The 20,672-nt window shown below is 37.7% G+C and overlaps 1 protein-coding gene across 1 annotated transcript in view; it reads right to left on the bottom strand.

Moving 5' to 3' along the window:
* Positions 1 to 20,672, bottom strand: part of LOC108674157 (bicaudal D-related protein homolog) — a 90,992-nt gene that overhangs the window by 2,657 nt on the left and 67,663 nt on the right. The window contains exons 2-11 of the mRNA XM_018162067.2: positions 17,971 to 18,074; positions 11,140 to 11,251; positions 8,437 to 8,553; positions 7,638 to 7,784; positions 6,263 to 6,410; positions 5,540 to 5,643; positions 4,864 to 4,992; positions 3,491 to 3,703; positions 2,136 to 2,270; positions 97 to 249 (exon numbers count right to left, since the gene is read on the bottom strand). Coding sequence (XP_018017556.1) covers positions 97 to 249; positions 2,136 to 2,270; positions 3,491 to 3,703; positions 4,864 to 4,992; positions 5,540 to 5,643; positions 6,263 to 6,410; positions 7,638 to 7,784; positions 8,437 to 8,553; positions 11,140 to 11,251; positions 17,971 to 18,074 — 1,362 coding nt within the window. The remainder of the gene's footprint in view (positions 1 to 96; positions 250 to 2,135; positions 2,271 to 3,490; positions 3,704 to 4,863; positions 4,993 to 5,539; positions 5,644 to 6,262; positions 6,411 to 7,637; positions 7,785 to 8,436; positions 8,554 to 11,139; positions 11,252 to 17,970; positions 18,075 to 20,672) is intronic.

Here is a 20,672-nt window from a genome sequence, read left to right as displayed (position 1 = left end):
ACAGCTCCACCTTCTGCGTGATAACCTTACATGATGATTGAAATGATTAAATGATTAATAAGAAACTATAAGAATCAATTCACGTAGTTATCAGACCTGCCACTGCTCGAGCTGCTGGGAGAGCTCCACCTTCTGCGTGATGGCCTCGAGGAGCTGCGAGTTGACGGCCATGAGATCTATGCGCGTCCTCGCGAGCTCGATCTCACACTTGTTCTTGCGGCCCACGGCCTGGTCCCGACTGTCCCATGCCTGTAACATGTTCAGTCACTTATAAGAATGTCCCGTGACTGCAAGATGTTCAGTAATTTATAAGAATGCCCCGTGACCGAAAAATTTTCAATCAGTTACATGACGGCTTAGTCCCGACAGTCCCATGCCTGCAAAATGTTCAGTCATTTATAAGAATGTCTAATAGCTGTGAAATTTTCAAGCAGTTAAATTGCAGCACGGTCCCGACTGTCCCATGCCTGCAAATTTTTCTGTCATTTATATGAATGTCCCATAACTAAAAACTTTTCAATCGGTTAGGTAACAACACGGTCCCGACTGTCCCATGCCTGTAAAATTTTCAGTCATTTATAAGAATGTCCCGTGACTGAAAAATGTTCAGTAATTTATAAGAATGTCCCGTGACTGCAAAATGTTCAGTCATTTATAAGAATGTCCCGTGACCATAAAATGTTCAGTCATTTATAATAATGTCCCATAACGAAAAATTTTTCCACCAGTTACATAGCGGCACGACTCCGACTGTCCCATGCCTGCAAAATGTTGAATGTTTTACCTAACTGGTATGCTGGTTTTCAAAACTCGGTACAACAAAATCAAGCCTAGATGCACACCATGTTTCAGTCTACGCTGCTTAATCATGATAAGAAATTATGGATACAAGGAAATAGAGACGGACCTCTCAATACGACAAATCATTCCAAATCCGTAAATAAGACAGTCAACAGCAGAAAAAAAGCCAACGGCAAATAAAAGCCACTAAAATACACCAAAGCCTACAAACTATGTACAGACAAAAGCTTGCAAACTATAGACAATAGACGGCGAACTACAGACCAAAGCCTGCAACCTGTAAACCAAAGCCTGCAAACTGTATACTAAAGCCTGCAAACTGTATACTAAAGCCTGCAAACTACAGACAACAGACAGCGAACTACAGACAAGAGACAGAGAACTACAGACAACAGACAGTGAACTACAGACAAGAGACAGCGAACTACAGACAACAAACAGCGCACTACAGACAAGAGACATCGAACTAAAGACACCGGGGGCGCACCCGTAGGCCACAAATTTTACTCTTAAATAAGCCCTGGAGCCAACGCCTAGCTTCATTATGCATTAATTACTCAGCCTCAGAACTAGACGCCGCAGACTATGCTTGAACTCCGTAATCCAGACAAGCGACACACTGCCGAAAGATAATAGCGCCGTAGGTCTTCAGCCAATGCTTTAGCATGCTCGCTCATAAGCAGGCAGTTCCCCAACCGGCTGTACCTACTCCGGCTTAACATCTTCTGGCCTAACCTATTCTCGCTGTCCCGGCTCACAGCGCTCTTGCAGCCAATGACTGGCTCTACCAGCACACTTGGACCGCCTTCCTAACTTCTTGCAGCCAATGAGGTTAGGTTAGGTCCGCTCAGGTTTGTTCTGGGTGGAGGAAGGTACGTGCAGCTCGTATAGGTTAGGCCTGAAGAGGTTAGGCCAGATAAGGTTTGGCCAGATGCAGTATGGCCATGTTTACCTTTAGCAAGCTTATTTTGTGGCTGTGGACATCCGGCGCTATGGCTTTGAGCACTTGACTTCATAGGCCGTTAGGGTACGCACATAGTGAAAGCAGGTTGACAGCGTGCTGGTTACCTGCTCAGGCTGGCGCCTGAAACCATAGAATACAGAAGCCTATTCGTACAGGTTTTCACTGTGAACACTTACATTATTATCCTATGTTCATTCTTGTGGCAGGTTGGAGCAGGTTGCCCGCGCGGGCAAACCTGCTTCCACTGTGTGCGTACCCTTATGCACTCTAGCGTTCTTACCTATGGAAAGGAATATGAACTAAGTGTGAAGTTAGGCATAGCTGGCCTCCGACATGCGCCCCCAGACAACAGACAGCGTAGAAGACTAACCCGTTTAACGATCTCGTCCCTGGCGAGGTGTGTGTTCTGCAGGTCTCGCCTGAGGTTGTCACGCTCCTCCTGCAGGGCCGCCTGCTGCGCCTCCTGTACCGTCACCTCGCCTGACAGCTTCTCCGCCTCACACGTCTGCACAGGCGACAAATTCAGCATTAAACACTTTAATCGCTGATAAAACTTTAGATGGGATAAGTTAAGCTATCAGTAATTAATTTAGCAGTTATTGCTTGTATGGATTTTATGGGAGAACGGATAATTAATTTGTTTTAAGTAAGGAATTAAGGAATTTGTTTTAGTTAGGCCGAGTTATCGCTGATAAAACTTTAGATGGAATAAGTTAAGGTCTCAGTAATTACTTCAACAGTTACGGCTTATCAATGCGCAGGCGAACAATTCAACATTAAATACTTTAATCGATGATAAAACTTTAGATGGGATAAGTTAAGGTCTCATTAATTAATTCAACGATTACGGCTTACCAATGCGCAGGCGAACAATTCAACATTTAATACATTATTCGATGATAAAACTTTAGATGGGATAAGTTAAGGTCTCATTAATAATTTTAACAATCACGGCTTACCAGTGCGCAGGCGAACAATTCAAAATTATAAATACTACTTTAATCGCTTATAAAACCTTAGATGGAATGAGTTAAGGTCTCAGTAATTAACTCAACAGTTGCGGCTTACCAATGCGCAGGCGAACAATTCAACATTGTAAATACTTTAATCGCTTACAAAACCGTAGATGGAATGAGTTAAGCTATCAGTAATTAATTCAACAGTTACGGATTACCAATGCGCAGGCGGCACATTCAACATTCAACATTTAATCGCTGATAAAACTTTAGATGGAGTAAGTTAAGCTCTCAGTAATTATTTTAGCAGTCAGTGGTTGCCAAGATTTCATGGGGAAACGGATAATTAATTTGTTTTAAGTAAAGAATTAAAGAATTTGTTTTAGTTAGGCTGAATTAGTTAGCTTTTCAGAAATTATTTTCGAAAGTAAGAGAGCTTTGATTGCCCGAAAGCAGGAATTCGGAATTTATTTTATGAATTTCATATGTTATTAAATGGAAACTACATTGTTCCTTTGGCACGCTTGTACGTTGCTACTACTAAAATATGAATTTAAAGACCAAATTACCTTTTTAGGTTCGTTGAAATTATTAAAGAATTAGAGAAGCTCAATGACAAAAAGTCATCATAAACTGACGCAGTTCATTTTTCAGCACAAAAAATTTGTTTGTGGAAAATAAATTTATGAATTTTTAAATTATTTATTTGTAGAACAAATTTTTCTACACAAAAAATCCTAAAATTTAGCTACAATCGCATACTGCTCACCTTTGCCTTTAGTTTATCCTTGACTTCCTGGAGCTCGAGGCTGAGCTTGTCGACTGCCTCGAGTGCCTTATGGCACTCCTTCTCGAGGAGGCCCTTGGGGTCGTCGGGCCCAGTCTTGCCCCCACAGGCCCCACACTGGCCCTGGGCCTCCCTCAGTAGCCGGGTCCTGACCAGACCCTTGAGTTCCTTCACAGTCCCGCTCAGCAACCCGGGCTGCAGATAAAAACTTCACTTTTTATTGAAGTAAAACTTTAAAACTTTTTATTGAAGTAAAACTATACAACTTTTTATTGAAGTAAAATTTTAAAACATTTTATTGAAGTAAAACTTTAAAACTTTTTATTGAAGTAAAACTTTAAAACTTTTTATATTGAAGTAAAACTTTGAAACTTTTTTTTAAGTAAAATTTTACTTTTAATTTTTATTTGCATTTTACTGAAGCATACAACGCGGACTGAAGTCTGTATAAGCAAATAAAAACATTACCTACTTTTTATTTAAGAAAAATTTTACTTTTACTTTTTACTCGCGTTTGACTGAAATAGACAACACGGACTGAATAACTGAAAACGACCACAGAAAATTTATTAAGTAAATTACAAGAAGTAATTAACTAATTTCCCAATTATTAAATAATTTCCCCGCTTATTATTGATTAATTATTTGAAAGTCAATAACATTTTTAAATAACAAACAGGTTATTAACTAATTGCTCTGCTTCACAGACTTAACCGTCACCAGAATACCACAAATAAAGGGTAGAAAAACCTCTTTTGTTATGAAATAACATAACATTGAATTTGGAATAAGAAACCAAGATGTTTTAGGTTTAATTCGAAAATTTGAATGAAGTCGATACGAATGAATGACAGACGTTCTAAATTAAACCCGAAAATTATAATGAAGAACAGTCATAGTTCTTAACATTAAATAATGCAAGACGTTACATAAATATTTAAAAATTTTCAACAATGGAAGTTTTAATTTTATATTGATGAAAAAACATATTGGCTTGATGTACGAATTGAATGAATGCACGTATTGGATTTATGTGCGAATAGGATGAATGCACGTATTAGATTTATGTGCGAATAGGATGAATGCACGTATTAGATTTATGTTCGAATTTGATGAATGCACGTATTGGATCTATGTATGAATTGGACGGATGCACGTATTGAATTTATGTACGATTTGGATGAATACACGTACTATTGGATTTATGCACGAATTGGATGAATGCAAGTATTGGCTTTATGTACAAATTGGACGAATGAAAGTTTTTAATTTATGTTCGATTTGGATGAATGCACGTATTGGCTTAATGTACGAATTGGATAAATGTCAATATTGGAAGTGACCATTCGACGTACGTTGACGTTGGCAACGCTGAAGTCGTCCGAGGAGTTGGTAGATAGCGACGTTAAAGAGTTACGTCGTTGCCGTAACTGGTCGGCAAGCACCCGTAACTGGCTTACGGCGTCACCCACTTCACCTTTCATCTGCAATAAATATAATTCATTCAACAATTTACATAACAATTAACCAAAGTAAAAAACAAAAAATACAAATTGAATTCAATTAAATTAAAAATTAAAATATTCGAGCTTTTGAGAGGCGACGTTGATTTTATATAACAATTGAACTCCACTGCGATTGGAATATTTATGAGAAAATAATACACTTACTTTGAGATATTTTGAGTAAGAGTAAAGCATCTTGAAATTTACTGAGTTGGTTAGAACGGACCGGCTAGTGATTTTATTTCAAGTTTATTCGTTACTTATAAAATCCCTTCGCGGAATTGACGTTGAAACACCGTTGATTACAAGTTGATGTCGTTGAAACAACGTTTAATCAACGTGATTTCGGCGTCAGATGCCTGATGGGTTTCAACTTACTTTCTTGTAATTTTACTGAGAGTTTATACGTTAATTATTTCATTCTATTCAAATAACGGTGAAACAACATAGATATTGCATTGACTCCGTTAAAACAACGTATAACCAACGTTATTTAAACGTTATTTGCCAGGTGTGTCAAACTGACCCGCTTGAGAACCTCGGCGTCGGAGTGCGGAGTAAGCACAGGATCCTCGCACTCGATGTCCTCCTCCATCTCCAGGAGATCCTGGTGCGAGTGTGGCCGGGACACTGGAGATACAGGCATAATATTGGGACCTGTCTCTTATACACATCTAGATGTGTATAAGAGACAGNACGAGGCACCTACCCTCGTCACGAGGCACCTACCCTCGTCACGAGGCACCTACCCTCGTCACGAGGCACCTACCCTCGTCACGAGGCACCTACCCTCGTCACGAGGCACCTACCCTCGTCACGAGGCACCTACCCTCGTCACGAGGCACCTACCCTCGTCACGAGGCACCTACCCTCGTCACGAGGCACCTACCCTCGTCACGAGGCACCTACCCTCGTCACGAGGCACCTACCCTCGTCACGAGGCACCTACCCTCGTCACGAGGCACCTACCCTCGTCACGAGGCACCTACCCTCGTCACGAGGCACCTACCCTCGTCACGAGGCACCTACCCTCGTCACGAGGCACCTACCCTCGTCACGAGGCACCTACCCTCGTCACGAGGCACCTACCCTCGTCACGAGGCACCTACCCTCGTCACGAGGCACCTACCCTCGTCACGAGGCACCTACCCTCGTCACGAGGCACCTACCCTCGTCACGAGGCACCTACCCTCGTCACGAGGCACCTACACTCGTGACGAGGCACCTACCCTCTTGACGAGGCACCTACCCTCGTTTTCGGACAGCTCCATCTCGTTCATGAGGGACGTGTGCCCCATGGAGGGCGAGGAGGAGGCCCGGCTCACGGCCTCCAGGCGGTCCGACAAACTCAGGTTTGTGTGGCGCATCTCCTCCAGGTCGCGCTCCTTCACGCGCAGCTGGTGCGCGGATAAATAATGGTAAATAATTCATCGTCTATTAAGTCATCGTATAGGCGGTCAGCGTAAATACAGTCATGGTAAAGCCGGTCATCGTTTATTAAGTCATGGTAAAGCCGGCCACCGTATATAAAGTAATAGTATATAAATTCATCGTTTATTAAGTCATCGTAAAGCCGGCCAGCGTAAATAAATTCATGGTAAAGCCGGCCATCGTATGTATATAAAGTAATAGTATATAAATTCATCGTTTATTACTATGTCATGGTAAAGTTGGTCATCGTAAATGAAGTCATGGTTAAGCCGGTCATCGTAAATAAAGTCATAATAAAGCTGGTCATCGTTTATTAAGTCATCGTAAAGCTGGTCATCGTAAATAAAGTCATGGTAAATAATTCATCGTTTATTAGGTCATGGTAAAGCCGGTCATCGTAAATAAAGTCATAATAAAGCTGGTCATCGTTTATTAAGTCATCGTAAAGCCGGCCAGCGTAAATAAAGTCATGGTAAATAAATTCATCGTTTATTAGGTCATAGAATAAGCGGTCATGGTAAACGTTTTCAGTCATGGTTTAGCCTGTCATCGTAAATGCAACGCAAAAGATTACGCATAATGAGATTATTCATCGCGAAAGTATGCCGGTCATCGTAAATGAAGTCATGGTAAATAAATTCATCGTTTATTAAGTCATCGTAAAGCAAGTCAGCGTAATTATAGTCATGGTAAATAATTCATCGTTTATTAAGTCTTGGTAAAGCTGGCCAGCGTAAATAAATTCATGGTAAATAAATCATCCTTTATCAACTCATAGTATAGGCGGCCATGGTGAACGCTGTCATTATAAATGCAGTCTCGAACATCAATAATAATGGAACTTTTGTCCCATAGATATTAATCTTGAGCAGAAGGATGCTCAGTATATTCAGCAATGTGTGACATATATTAGTACCTTCTATAATATATCTTGTTGTAAAATCATATATTTTATCGTAAATTCGTGCGCAGATCACTAGTTGTGATTAATGCCCGCAGTTTAGTGCGGCATTCAATCCATTGTACTAATATTTTCAGTAGGTACATTCTTCAGATTTTCGTAATCACTGTTGTGATTATGAACATTTAGTTCAATTATTATAAGATAAATACTTGGAAAAATCCATACATGTATTCCACGTCCTGTTCCTGTAAGTAGAACTGATCGAGTTTCCTTTTACATGATAGCTCACCTCGATCTGATGTTCCTCCTTCTGCCGCTCCAGTTGCATGATACGATCGGACGACTCGTCGAGTGTCATGCTGAGGCCCTCCCGCTCCACGACCAAGCCCTCCAGACGCCGCTCCAGCTCCAGCTTCTTGTCCGTCAACCGCATGATCTGAGCTCCAAAAATTCATAAATTTGAATTTGAATGAAAATGAAAAATTAATTTAAATTCACAGAAGCAATGGATAAGTAATACTCATCATTTGAATTCACAAATGCAAATGATCGGTACATAGGTACTAACATTTAAGACATTTACTACTAACATTTACTACTTACTAACATTTAAGACATTTTTATGTGGAGAGAAAACTAAGGATTGCAATGCTGGAGCCGGAGTGCAAATGAGAAACAAACAAATTATTATGAGCGTAGGGAAGCATAGTTTATGTATTTTTAGTAGTGTAAAAATTACTATGAGCGTAGGGAAGCATAGTTTATGTATTTTTAGTAGTTTAAAAATTATTATGAGCGTAGGGAAGCATAGTTTATGTATTTTTAGTAGTTTAAAAATTATTATGAGCGTAGGGAAGCATAGTTTATGTATTTTTAGTAGTTTACAAATTATTATGAGCGTAGGGAAGCGTAGTTTATGCATTTTTAGTAGTTAAAAAATTACTATAAGCGTAGGGAAGCGTAGTTTATAACACTATGCATAGTCTTATAGTATTTAACACTATACTAATACATTTATTATGAGCGCAGGGAAGCGTAGTTTATGTATTTTTAGTAGTTTACAATAATTATGAGCGTATTTGACCCACCTCGGTGCGGAGGCTCTCTAAGGTAGTCATGTGGTCTGTCATGCTGGACTGCCGTAAGCTCATCTTTTCCTTGAGCTGCTGGACCTGCGCCGCTAGTAACTCCTCTTGCCGACATGACTGCAAGTACAGTAACAATCAATATTATTAGTTATATATTAATGTAAGTACAGTGACAATCAATATTATTAGATAATTATTAATATAATATAAGTATCATTATTTCGAGAGGCTAGGAAAATATATGCCGCTGAACTTTCATCTCCCGGCATGACTGTAAGTACAGTAACCAGTGATAATCAATTTTATTTGTTATATATTAATGTAAGTACAGTGACAATCAATATAATTAGTTAAATCTTAATATAATATACGCTTCAATATTTCGACAAGCTAGAAAAATATATGCAGCTGAACTTTCATTTGCCGGCATGACTGTAAGTACAGTAACCAGTAACAATCAATTTTATTAGTTAAATCTTAATATCGTATACGTGTAATAATTTCGAAAGGCTAGGAAAATATACCATGCTTAACTTTCATTAAGAAAAACGGCTTCACTGGAATATTATCAGAAGCAATGGGGTAAAAAGTCGAAAAAACGAATTCAATGTTATTCCAATTAACACCATATACTACTGATAGCAGGGAAGTTCATTCAAATTTCAAAACTATTAATAAAGAAACTACTAAATTTCTTGCAATTTTTTTAGGTAACAACAACTTTGCAGAAACATAAACGGAGAATCAAGGTACAATTGAATTGACCAAATTCAATTTAACTTGTTAATGTGATTTTCTCAGGGCAAACTTAACTAAACAGCAATTAAGGTCAAAAATCAGATTGCAAAATGAACTTTAGACAAAGCCATGATGGGAAACATAACAGCGTAACAGAGTTTCTCAATTTTGACAGTTAAAGCGCGCAGCGGATTTTGCAACTCAGACGCGCTACCGAAACTGTCGCGTCATGCTTGCGGTTGGGAGTATCTCAGAGCAGAGTCGCGATTTGGAACAAAATACTCATTTAAAAAGCTCACAGCAACCAAATAGCGCTGTACAAAGGAGGATTAGAATCACTTTCACCGCCGTCATTTGTCAAGCAAACAAGCGCGAACAATCTCGACTTAAGAACAATGGACCAACACATCAGGCTTCCTAATGAAGAATCAGTGCAATTGTTTGTCTACTGATAAACTTAGTAGGAGGTTGGAACACATACACGACTTAGTAGGAGGTTGGAACACATACACGACTTAGTAGGAGGTTGGAACACATACACGACTTAGTAGGAGGTTGGAACACATACACAACTTGTAGGTGGTTGGAACACATACACAACTTGTAGGAGGTTGGAACACATACACAACTTAGTAGGAGGTTGAAACACATACACAACTGGTAGGAGGTTGTAACACAGACACAACTTGTAGGAGGTTGGAACACATACACAACTTGTAGGAGGTTGGAACACTTACACAACTTGTAGGAGGTTGGGAACACATACACAACTTGTAGGAGGTTGGAACACATACACAACTTGTAGGAGGTTGGAACACATACACAACTTAGTAGGAGGTTGGAACACACACACAACTTGTAGGAGGTTGGAACACACACACAACTCGGTAGGAGCCTACGAGCTTGAATTATTGAATATTGAAATAACACGCAGAACGATAATTCATTTATCACTTGACAGTAAACCATACCTATATTTAAATGTAGAACTGATATTTCCTTGCGCGGGATTCTCATATGACATGAATAATGACGAGACTGAAGTCCTTACCAAATTTATAACGTATATTATCATTAAAATTAAGACATGAGATTGTTGAGAGTACAAAATTGAATACCATAACGTATGTATTTTTCTTTTTCATTACTAGATATCAGATAATCTGTTATATACCGATTTTTTTACGACCGCTAAAAATATACTTTAGTATCAACAATACCGAAGCATATTCAACATTAGCTCGCATATACTATTTTTTCAACGAACTTAAAAACCATATCCTGACTTAATGGAGCCTTCTCGATGAAGATGGGATATCACGATTAATATCCTGACTAAATCGTGCCTTCAAAAAAGGTGATCTTCGATTGAAGCAAAAAAGCCGGAAATTAAAAACCATATCCTGACTACATGAGCTTTCACGATGAAGATGGAATATCACGATTAATATCCTGACTAAATCGTGCCTTCGAACAATGAGATCTTCGATTGAAGCAAAAAAGCCGGAAATTATTCACATGCTACACCAGCGTGGGAATTTTCCCACCAGACAAATAGTGCCAGGCTTACTGCATGATCGATCAACGGCGTCGCTCTCGATGTTTTATGAAGTTGTTGCTACGAAACCGAGATGGCAACACGTCGATTACATCATCTTACGCAGTCAAATTATAGTTCAACTGGTAACAAATGTATGATATTTTTTATGTACTCATTCTCGGGCGCCATTATGATTATTTTGGATATTAGTTAACAGAATTGATTAGATGAAATAAATTAACACAACCATTAACTGTTTATTCTCAAATCGGGCCTAAAAATTGGAGATTCAGAAATTACTTGCTATAAAAATCGAAGTTATATTTATATCAAGAGTATTTTACCCTCAATAATTAATTAATTAATTTACTCACTTCCTTGTGTTCAAGTTTTAACTTTTTACATAGCAATCGCGGGAAACTTACTTCTTTAAGTTCGTTGGTGAGGCGTAGGTTCTGCTCAGTGAGTTCTTCTATAATCAGCGAGCGCTCTCTGTCGGTGGCTTTGCCGCTCTCCTTGTAATCCTCCAGCTCCTTCCTGCGAATAAATAATCAAATAAATTCAATGGTACAACACCTTTATAATCAGTCAACGCTTTCCTTGTAACCCTGCAACTCCTTCCTGCAAATAAATAGTCAAATAAATTCATGGAACAACTCCTTTAATCAGTCAACGCTTTTCTTGTAATCCTCCACTCCCTCCCTGCAGATAAATACTCAAATAAATTCACGGAACAACTCCTTTATAATCAGCCAATGTTTCTTTGTAACCCTGTTGCTCTTTCCTTCAAATAAATAATCAAATAAATTCATGGAACAACTCCTCTTTAATCAGTCAACGCTTCCTTGTAATCCTCCAACTCCTTCCTGCAAATAAAAAGTCAAATAAATTCATGGAAAAACTCCTTTATAATCAGACAATGCTATCTTTGTAACCCTCTTGCTCTTTCCTTCAATAAATGGTTAAATAAATTCATCCTCTATAATCAGTCAACGCTTTCCTTGTAATCCTCCAACTCCTGCAAATAAATACTCAGATAAATTCATGGAACAACTCCTTTATAATCAATCAACGCTTTCCTTGTAATCCTCCAACTCCTTCCTGCAAATAAAAATTTAAATAAATTCATGGAACAACTGTTTTATAATCAGTCAACGCTGTTCTTGTAATCCTCCAACTCCTTGTAAATAAATAGTCATATAAATTCATGGAACAACCCCTTTTAATCAGTCAACGCTTTCCTTGTAACCTTCTAACTCCTAACTGTAAAGAAACAGACAAATGAATCCACGGGTAAATCCAGCAACAAATTGCTGTCACAGTATCGTATTTGTGTGCGTCTTGTTAGGCTGCCAAGAAGCAATCATTTAAATCAATATACAAGTCCCATATAATGCAGTGATATTCATAGTGATATTCATAGTGATATTCATAGTGATATTCATAGTGATATTCATAGTGATATTCATAGTGATATTCATAGTGATATTCATTTGAGTGATATTGATATATTGACATGCAGTGATATTCATTTGAGCTGTAATATTCACCGGATATTAAACGCGAATTGCCTTACCGTCGACTTCAATTATTAGGAATAAAATAAAAATGAAGAACAATTAATAATGCATAAAATAATTAACCGATGAAAATACATGTAACCTTATTTACATAAATTCATTTATTCTTTGTTTCAAATCAAATCATAAAATCATAATATTTTTTTATTTTCTCTTCACTCTCAACCAAAGTAAAATAAAACATTCAGTTGCCATTGAGTAAGCTGCAGAGATTAGCCATACTAATCTGATAACTCAATTCTTACCCATCCAACACATACTGCACACTGCCTTACTGGACTTTAAAATTAGCAGATTTTCTTAACATTAAAATCCAATCTTCACGCTGCTCAGGACCGCTATAAGCTACAGTTTCATCACGCAGTATAGAATAGAATAGAATAGAATGGAATAGAATAGAATAGAAGTGTCGGCACTGAAGAAATAGGCCCATGGCCTGTTGCCGATTCTTAAATTTTTCGTGACTTGATTCACAAGGGATCCGGCCTTTGGAACCCGATCTTTCCATAGCTGACGATTGATTGAGATAGCTGCTGGACTTATTGCCTGGGGGATGACTGAGGTGTCAAAGCGTTAATTAGATAAAAGCAGCTACGGTAGTATCATAAAGACAGTAATTCTTCGCAATTGCAGCCGTGCTCGCAAAACAGACTTGTATAAGCACCGCAATAAAAACATTTAATGTTCACTTAACCCTGAAACGTTCTCCTACAAGAAGCCGCAGAATATGGTAATTAGGATCACATGTTTCACGGCCATTACAGCCAGCATAGATTTCTTGCATTCATGTCCATACAAGACGGAAGCTTTTTCTTATATAATTTTTCTAGGTAAAACGCGTAATTGACGGTAATCAATTTCCTTCGACATTCGCATTATTAGTTTCCCGGCTGATTCCATCAAAAATTAATACCTAAAGATTATATATATGAACAATTTTCATGAAAATTTGTTCGGTGTACTAAAAATAAATAAAATTTTGTAGAAGGATTAAAAGTTAATAACTAAATAACGTCCTCAAGTTTATAGAAATATTATTCAATATTATATTTTCCATGTTAGCATTCGTTCGATTCGACTCAAACGACTGGGAGAGAAGTCATTGATGGACAAGCCTGTAGCATTAGTGCCAAGTCATACCTTCAGTGGCTGATAGCTTGCATCCGCATGTCTTGTGATATGAATTTATCCTTATCAAAATTCATGATATTCTTGGGAAAAATAAGTTACTTTAAAAACAAATACATCAAGTAACACGAGATAAAAACAAAAGTACGTATGGATGATCAATACTCGTATTTTATTCAATTAATAATTCTGTATAAGGTTCGTTCTTTTTCTATAACGGAAGATGATCGATTACTTATTATTGTTTCAAACTGCACAAATATTCGAAGCTATAAATTGTAGTGAAACTTTGTAAATGCCAATGTGAAAAATAATAGGTGGATTTCGATCATTCGATTGTGAATAAATAAATTTTTTATTTTTTTTTTAATATATAAAGCACACGGCAGAGCCTCACGCCTGTTGCACACGGCAGGGCCTCACGCCTGTTGCACACGGCAGAGCTTCACGTCTTGCACACGGCAGGGCCTCACGCCTGTTGCACACGGCAGAGCCTCACGCCTGTTGCACACGGCAGAGCCTAACGCCTCATGCACACGGCAGAGCCTCACGCCTGTTGCACACGGCACAGCCTCACGCCTGTTGCACACGGCAGAGCCTCACGCCTGTTGCACACGGCACAGCCTCACGCCTGTTGCACACGTCACAGCCTCACACCTGTTGCACACGGCAGCACCCAACGCCTGTTGCACACGGCATCACCTAACGCCTGTTGCACACGGCAGAGCCTCACGCCTGTTGCACACGGCATCACCTAACGCCTGTTGCACACGGTAGGGCCTCACGCCTGTTGCACACGGCAGGGCCTCACGCCCGTTGCACACGGCAGCGCCTAACGCACACTGTAACGACACGGTAACGCCTCATGCACACGGTAACGCCTCATGCACACGGTAACGACACGGTAACGCCTCATGCACACGGTAACGACACGGTAACGCCTCATGCACACGGTAACGACACGGTAACGCCTCATGCACACGGTAACGACACGTGTGCATTAATCAGGTCATATATGAAACCGTGGCTTCCGCTATTGATATCGAGCAGCGCGGCTTTCACGATACGGCAGATATGGAGGCACGGAGCTATTGTCTTGTACTGAATGGCGGAAAATGAAATCTTTGCGATAACTTCTTCAGATTAGGAACTTCTCACGCAACTTTTCATAGTTTAATAAGTTAGGTTTAATAAGTTTAATAGGTTTAATTAATTAATAGATTTAATAGGTTAGGTTTAAAAGGTCAGCTTTAATAGGTTAGGCTTAATAGGTTACATTTAATAGGTTTAATAAGTTAGTTCATTGCTATATATTACCTACCATTTATTTATATGATTTTTATTATCATTACCATAAATATAATGCATTGCCATTGCATTATATTTTTTACCATTAGAATTATAATGTAAGCGAGAAGCGATTATGTTTTAAGGGTTCCAGTGATCTAAGAAAACGGCTTAATAGTTCTTTATTTAGTTCGTCAACGTTCTATTGTATTAGAATCTTTGACCGAAGTAAGAGAAATAAAACATGAAAACTTTTAGCTGAATTGGGGATAAATACAAAAAGTTATTCAGGAATACAGAAAGTTTCCCTTGCAGAATTTTATTGAAATGGAATTGAAAAATATTAATCTGACCTATAAGCTCATTATGAAAAATTTGTTCGAAAAAATGCATATCATTAACCATCGCTTCAATTCGTCGCCATAAAATACAGTTGGTGAAAAATGAACTCGTGCCGAATAACTTTTTTGTTTGCTGTTTTCTAGCGAATTTTTACAGAAATTTTATTTTAGTACACTATTAATAGCTATATGACTTTATGTGGTTAAATACTGAAAGTTAATCAACTGCAGTAACATGCAGTCCCACTCATCGTATTTTTAAACTGGTTAATCATATAGATTCAATGATTACTGGATAATAAGTACATTTCCTTCTAATGTTTTAAAATATTTTAATCCCCATACATAAACACCCATAAAATTGCAGCAGCGTTAGTTACAAAAGTCCACATGAGACTTAACTTCATTGAATAACTGTCATTTAGAATAGAATAGAATAGAATAGAAGTGTCGGCGTTGATGAAATAGGCCCATGGCCTGTTGCCGATTCTTGTACTTTTCGTGACTTGATTCACAAGGGATCCGGCCTTTGGAACCCGGTCTTTCCATAGCTGACGATTGATTGAGATAGCTGCTGGACTTATTGCCTGGGCCTATATACTTTCAAAAAAAGTTAAGAGATCGTAAGTTCAACAGCCAATCATTGACGGCCTTTCAAGCAAAATCCACCAATCATGGACAAGAAAATAGAGCGTAAGTACTTACGTTCACTTAGCGAGTTTTGAAAGTATTGCCCCTGTCCGTAATTTGCTGGGCATTTTGCTCTATGATCTAGGTATTATGTATTGCAAAATGCATAAACTGAAAATTTATTCTTTTATGTATCGTTATTTTTTAGGGATCCGAGTTCATAACATTCCTACTGCTTCTACTCGATTTAGTGTGGAGAGACACACTCATGGAGTAGCGTCGGTGACAGAGATTGTGTACATACGTAAGCACTAAATGTAATGCATTTAAATGCAATATTTAGTTACAGTTCCACCAGATAAACATGTGAAAAAAATCATGAAGATCTTGAGTGAGGAAGACTAGACGGGTATTCGTGGTCACGTCTTAAGTGTGCAGGGAGAAAAATGCAAGCTCGATCCAAATATTCTCAACGTAAACAACATGACTGCAGAAATTACATTTTCCAAAACGACGAAATTTCAAGGTGAATAAAAGGGCAATTGATGCACTATATTTTGCCAATAAACACTGATCATGTGAGAAATTTCACAGTTTATAATTGATGCAGTATAGTCAAGCTGTGTAATATTGCAGTAAAAACGGAAGAAAAATAATCTGGTTATAGAAACGAGTGTAAAACAAAAATTTTTTTAACGCGAGAGTCGTGAAATTTTTTGAATAACAAAGCTTCCAAAACCAAAAATAGGCCATTTGCTGTAAACGTACTATAATATATGAAAGCCGTAAATAAAATTACATATATATATACATTTTTGTAATTGCTCTCTCCTCTGCCAAGTCAATTTTAAAAACGACCCTAGCTTCAGGGCCCTCCAGGTCAAAGGGACGATGACTGCGCAGGTTTTTGAGAGCCCAACCTGTATTCAACACCGAGCATTCAAGGCATGAGTCACGACCAGCCACACCTGTGAGAGAACCTACACATCTCGCACCTCCATATTTCTGGGTATACGCACCCCTTTTTTACAACACTTCTCTTTAACTTCACTTCTTTTTGTTTGTCTGTTACAAATCATATAATCGATATATAACACACTTCTACTACCCGTCCAATCAATCTAAAATTCTGTACACTTGCGTAAAGTCGGAGACAATGCATGAATCAATTGACAGAATAACTAATTTTAAACATTAAAAACGAATTACATATTAAAAATTAAACAAATTATTTTTTTTTTATTTTTAAAAATAAAGTAAGAAATTCATTGTACACATGTAACATCGGAGACACTGGCCTCTTCAGGAGTGTTGTCTTTGAAAATTAATTTTCAAACGCATATTAAAACAGATTAGCTGCACGATTAATCTCAGAGCAACACAATAAAGTGAGTGTGCATTGAATATTAAAATTATATGCAAGATTTGTGCAAAGAAAATACTAAGTTCCGATTGCGTAAATAAGATGAAAATAGATCTTCGAAGATGTTAGAAAGAGACATGAACGAGTGTGTGAGAAATCATACGAAACGGTTATAGATTTACGAATACATATGAAATGGTAGAATTAAAAATTAGATATTGCGATGAAGTATAAATACGCCGTATTTATTTCACTAGAGCATTATTAGTTTATAGTTGCGTAGAAGTAGAGAAGTGTAGATGGTTGGTTCTGAAATTTAAATGGTTGTAGAATTATGCTAGGTCATTGCCGTTGTAATACGTAGCAAGGAAATAGAAGTATATAGTCGCGTAGTAGTGTAGGTGCGTTAGGTTATTTTCGAATAATCGAATGCTGTACTACGTAGCAAGTAAGTAGAAGTGTATAGTCACGTAGTAGTTTAGGCACTGAAGGTTATTTACGAATAATCGAATGTTGTACTACGTAGCAAGGAAGTAAAAGTACATAGTCGCAGTAGTAGTGTAGGTTAGGTACAGAAGGATATTTACGAATAATCGAAGGTTGTACTACGTAGCAAGGAAGTATATAGAAGTATTTAGTCGCGTAGTAGTGTATAGGTGCAGAAGATTATTTACGAGGAATCGAAGGTTTTATATCGTAGCATTGAAATAGAAGTATATAGTAGCATATAGTAGTATATAGGTGCAGAAAGTTATTTACGAGGAATCGAAGGTTTGCGCGAGGAATCGAAGGTTTAAGCGTAAGGAATCGGTTCGAGGAATCGAAGGTTTACGCGTAATCGGAGCAAGGAAGTAGATTTGTATATATATATATATAGTCGCGTAGTAGTGTAGATGTAGATAATAATAATAATTGAAGGCCACTCACGTGATGATCTGAAGGTCGCTGGTGAGTTCCAGTAGCCGCACCTCGTATTCACCCTCGGTGGAGGCCAGCTTCCGGCGCAACAAGTGCTTGTCTTGCTCCAGTTGCTGTAAGTAAATACAACAATAGTAAAAAAACACATAGTAAAAAACACAATAGACAGTAAACACAAAGTAAACACAACACAATAAGTCAATGCAGTCAATATGATTATAACGTGGGGCTATCATTAACTGTATTGTGTATTGCGATAAGAATATGACATAAAATATGGTGCATTGAGATAAATAATCCGGATTAATTAAATTAATTAATAAATTTTATCTGAAATAGCTCACTTTAGTGATCTAAAACAAATTTGAAGATTAAAAATCTGAGCGTTTCGGTTTGAGTATATCAAATCCAATCACTCCACTGATTAATGGATCGATGAATAAAAATTCTTGAAATTTATAACAATAAGTGTGAAACTGCATTTGGGCTCCAGCGTGAGAAAATAAGGTTCTGCAGCAAAGTTTGAGGAGTGTAAAATCGTACATCGTTAACATTCATTGATAGCTAACAACTCGTTACTTGTCAACAACCATGCATTAACGGTGTAGTCACTGAAAGTTCAGACACTCCTGAAATTCCCGGCAAAGTTCATTCGTTGACCCGCACTCGCCCTTCCGGAGTTGCAATTCAATATTCCGGCGTTGCAATAGCAAAGAAAATATTTTTTGCTGGCCCTGTCACGCTAAAAAAATATTTTCGGTGATACATATTTGATCATTTTACGCATTCTATGACAAATTTAAAAATATTTGGTACATTTAAATTTCAGTTACGCGAAGTTAAAACATAGTTTATTCAAACACTGATATCAACACTGCAATTCACTTGAATTATATCGGTCAGTGAAATCGGTTTGCGTTGAGAACAGTTTTATGTGGTACGCTTGAGTTAGCCCCTGGAAAAGATCGCGGAAGTGCTATTGTGCAATGAGCTGAACCATGATTAGCAGCGTGAATATACTTGTACTAAGAGTTACAATATGTAATACAAAGTTGCATTTTGGAATTAGTCATAAGTTAGAAGTCTAAAGAAATGATAGCTACACTGATTGTCATTATTAAATTATTACAATGCGTAGAAGGATACAGGACATGGGAAATGATCAGGAGGATATTACGTGGGAATGGACGCAAGGATCTGATGTTATATTCTTATATAGTATATATTCTGATGATGTTTATATTCTGATGATGTTATATTCTTTTGGATTATATTATTGCATAAACTGCATAGCAACATATGTATATTTGTGGTCATTCACGAAGAATCTGCATGTGTTATTTTACGTTTCATTTTCTCTTACAATGCTTCATTTTTCAAAATTTTTAATTTTTTCTTTAAAAAAACAGTCATTTCTGATTTTCTGATGATAAATTTGTCAGAATTAGGGCCATCAAAGTTCCTTCCGGAAAATGTTCATGTAATTCGATCGACGAACAATTCACAGGCACCAGAATTAGAACAATCGAACTCTCCATCCTGCATGTCAATTGCATCGATCGAAGATTTCTCTCAATAAATTCTTTGGAAAGTGAAAGGAAATCTTTGAATCTTCTTTAAAAATGTTTGATAACTAAACATTTCCTGCATGCATCTACAACGGCTTCACCCAAAGACGAACTCGTAAATTAAAGATCGTGATGCAATAGCAACCGTTCCTCTATTTTGTGTAGATAACAAATGTGACAAAAAAGCCTCCAGCCAAAGGCATATTCGGTTAATTCTTTAATTTTTTTTCTAATATCGTGTTCAATATATAGTTCACCAGCATCAACCCTTTTTTAAATTTCAACGGGACAGTAAAATTATCTTATTTCACAAATTTAGCAGGAATTTGCACCAATAACGGTATAACTGTCCCCAATTGACTATATTTTGAAACGGACGCTTATTAACAACCCCACTTCGACATAAGTTGACAAGCAATATTAACTGTAATCGAACTTTCCTCAATCCCGCAGTCGGCGCAGTGTTCGAGTTTTCGATCCATTAGAAAATATTCAACAGGAGAAAGGTCAAACATCCCGTGAAATTCATCCAATGAAAGTCTTTATATTCAAACATATTTCATAAATAAGTCCAGAAAGCCGTTTTGGTACCCTGGAAAATTCATCATATGAACGTGTTTCAAACAGGTAATTTTTTTACCGATAAATCCTCCGCGTTGGAGATTCCTTTTTACAGAGATTCCTCCGCGTTGGAGGAATCTGATGAAATTCATCATGTAACATTATATCCATGAACAAGGCAGATCTTGGAGCAGGGAGCAAAATGTAGCGGGTCATGTTTGTGTAAAATCTTCCAGGCAAAAAAATAAGGGGAAATAGAATCAACTTTACGTGACATTTGAGTACACTTCAAGCTGTGTTTGCTGGCGAGGGCTTCTCGAGAGCTTGGCAGCTAGTGTCTGGGTTTTTATTATAGACTCGTCGATTTATATTGAAGTCTTCATTGCATACTAGCTTGAATGATCAATCGTGAATGTGGCTTTTTCGATTGATTCGAAACGATACAGCAAATCCCTTATCCGGAAAGTTGTTAGGCGTCATCATAATTAATAATTTATTACTAATTGGGATTTTGAGAATAAAATTTATTTTAGAGGTGCAATGAGAGTCGAGCTTCAATTGACAAGCTCATCGAAGTTTCTT

The sequence above is a fragment of the Hyalella azteca genome, unplaced genomic scaffold, assembly GCF_000764305.2.
Source record: "Hyalella azteca isolate HAZT.00-mixed unplaced genomic scaffold, Hazt_2.0.2 contig17999, whole genome shotgun sequence".
Lineage (NCBI taxonomy): Eukaryota > Metazoa > Arthropoda > Malacostraca > Amphipoda > Hyalellidae > Hyalella > Hyalella azteca.
This window is presented reverse-complemented; position numbering and strand designations above follow the sequence as displayed.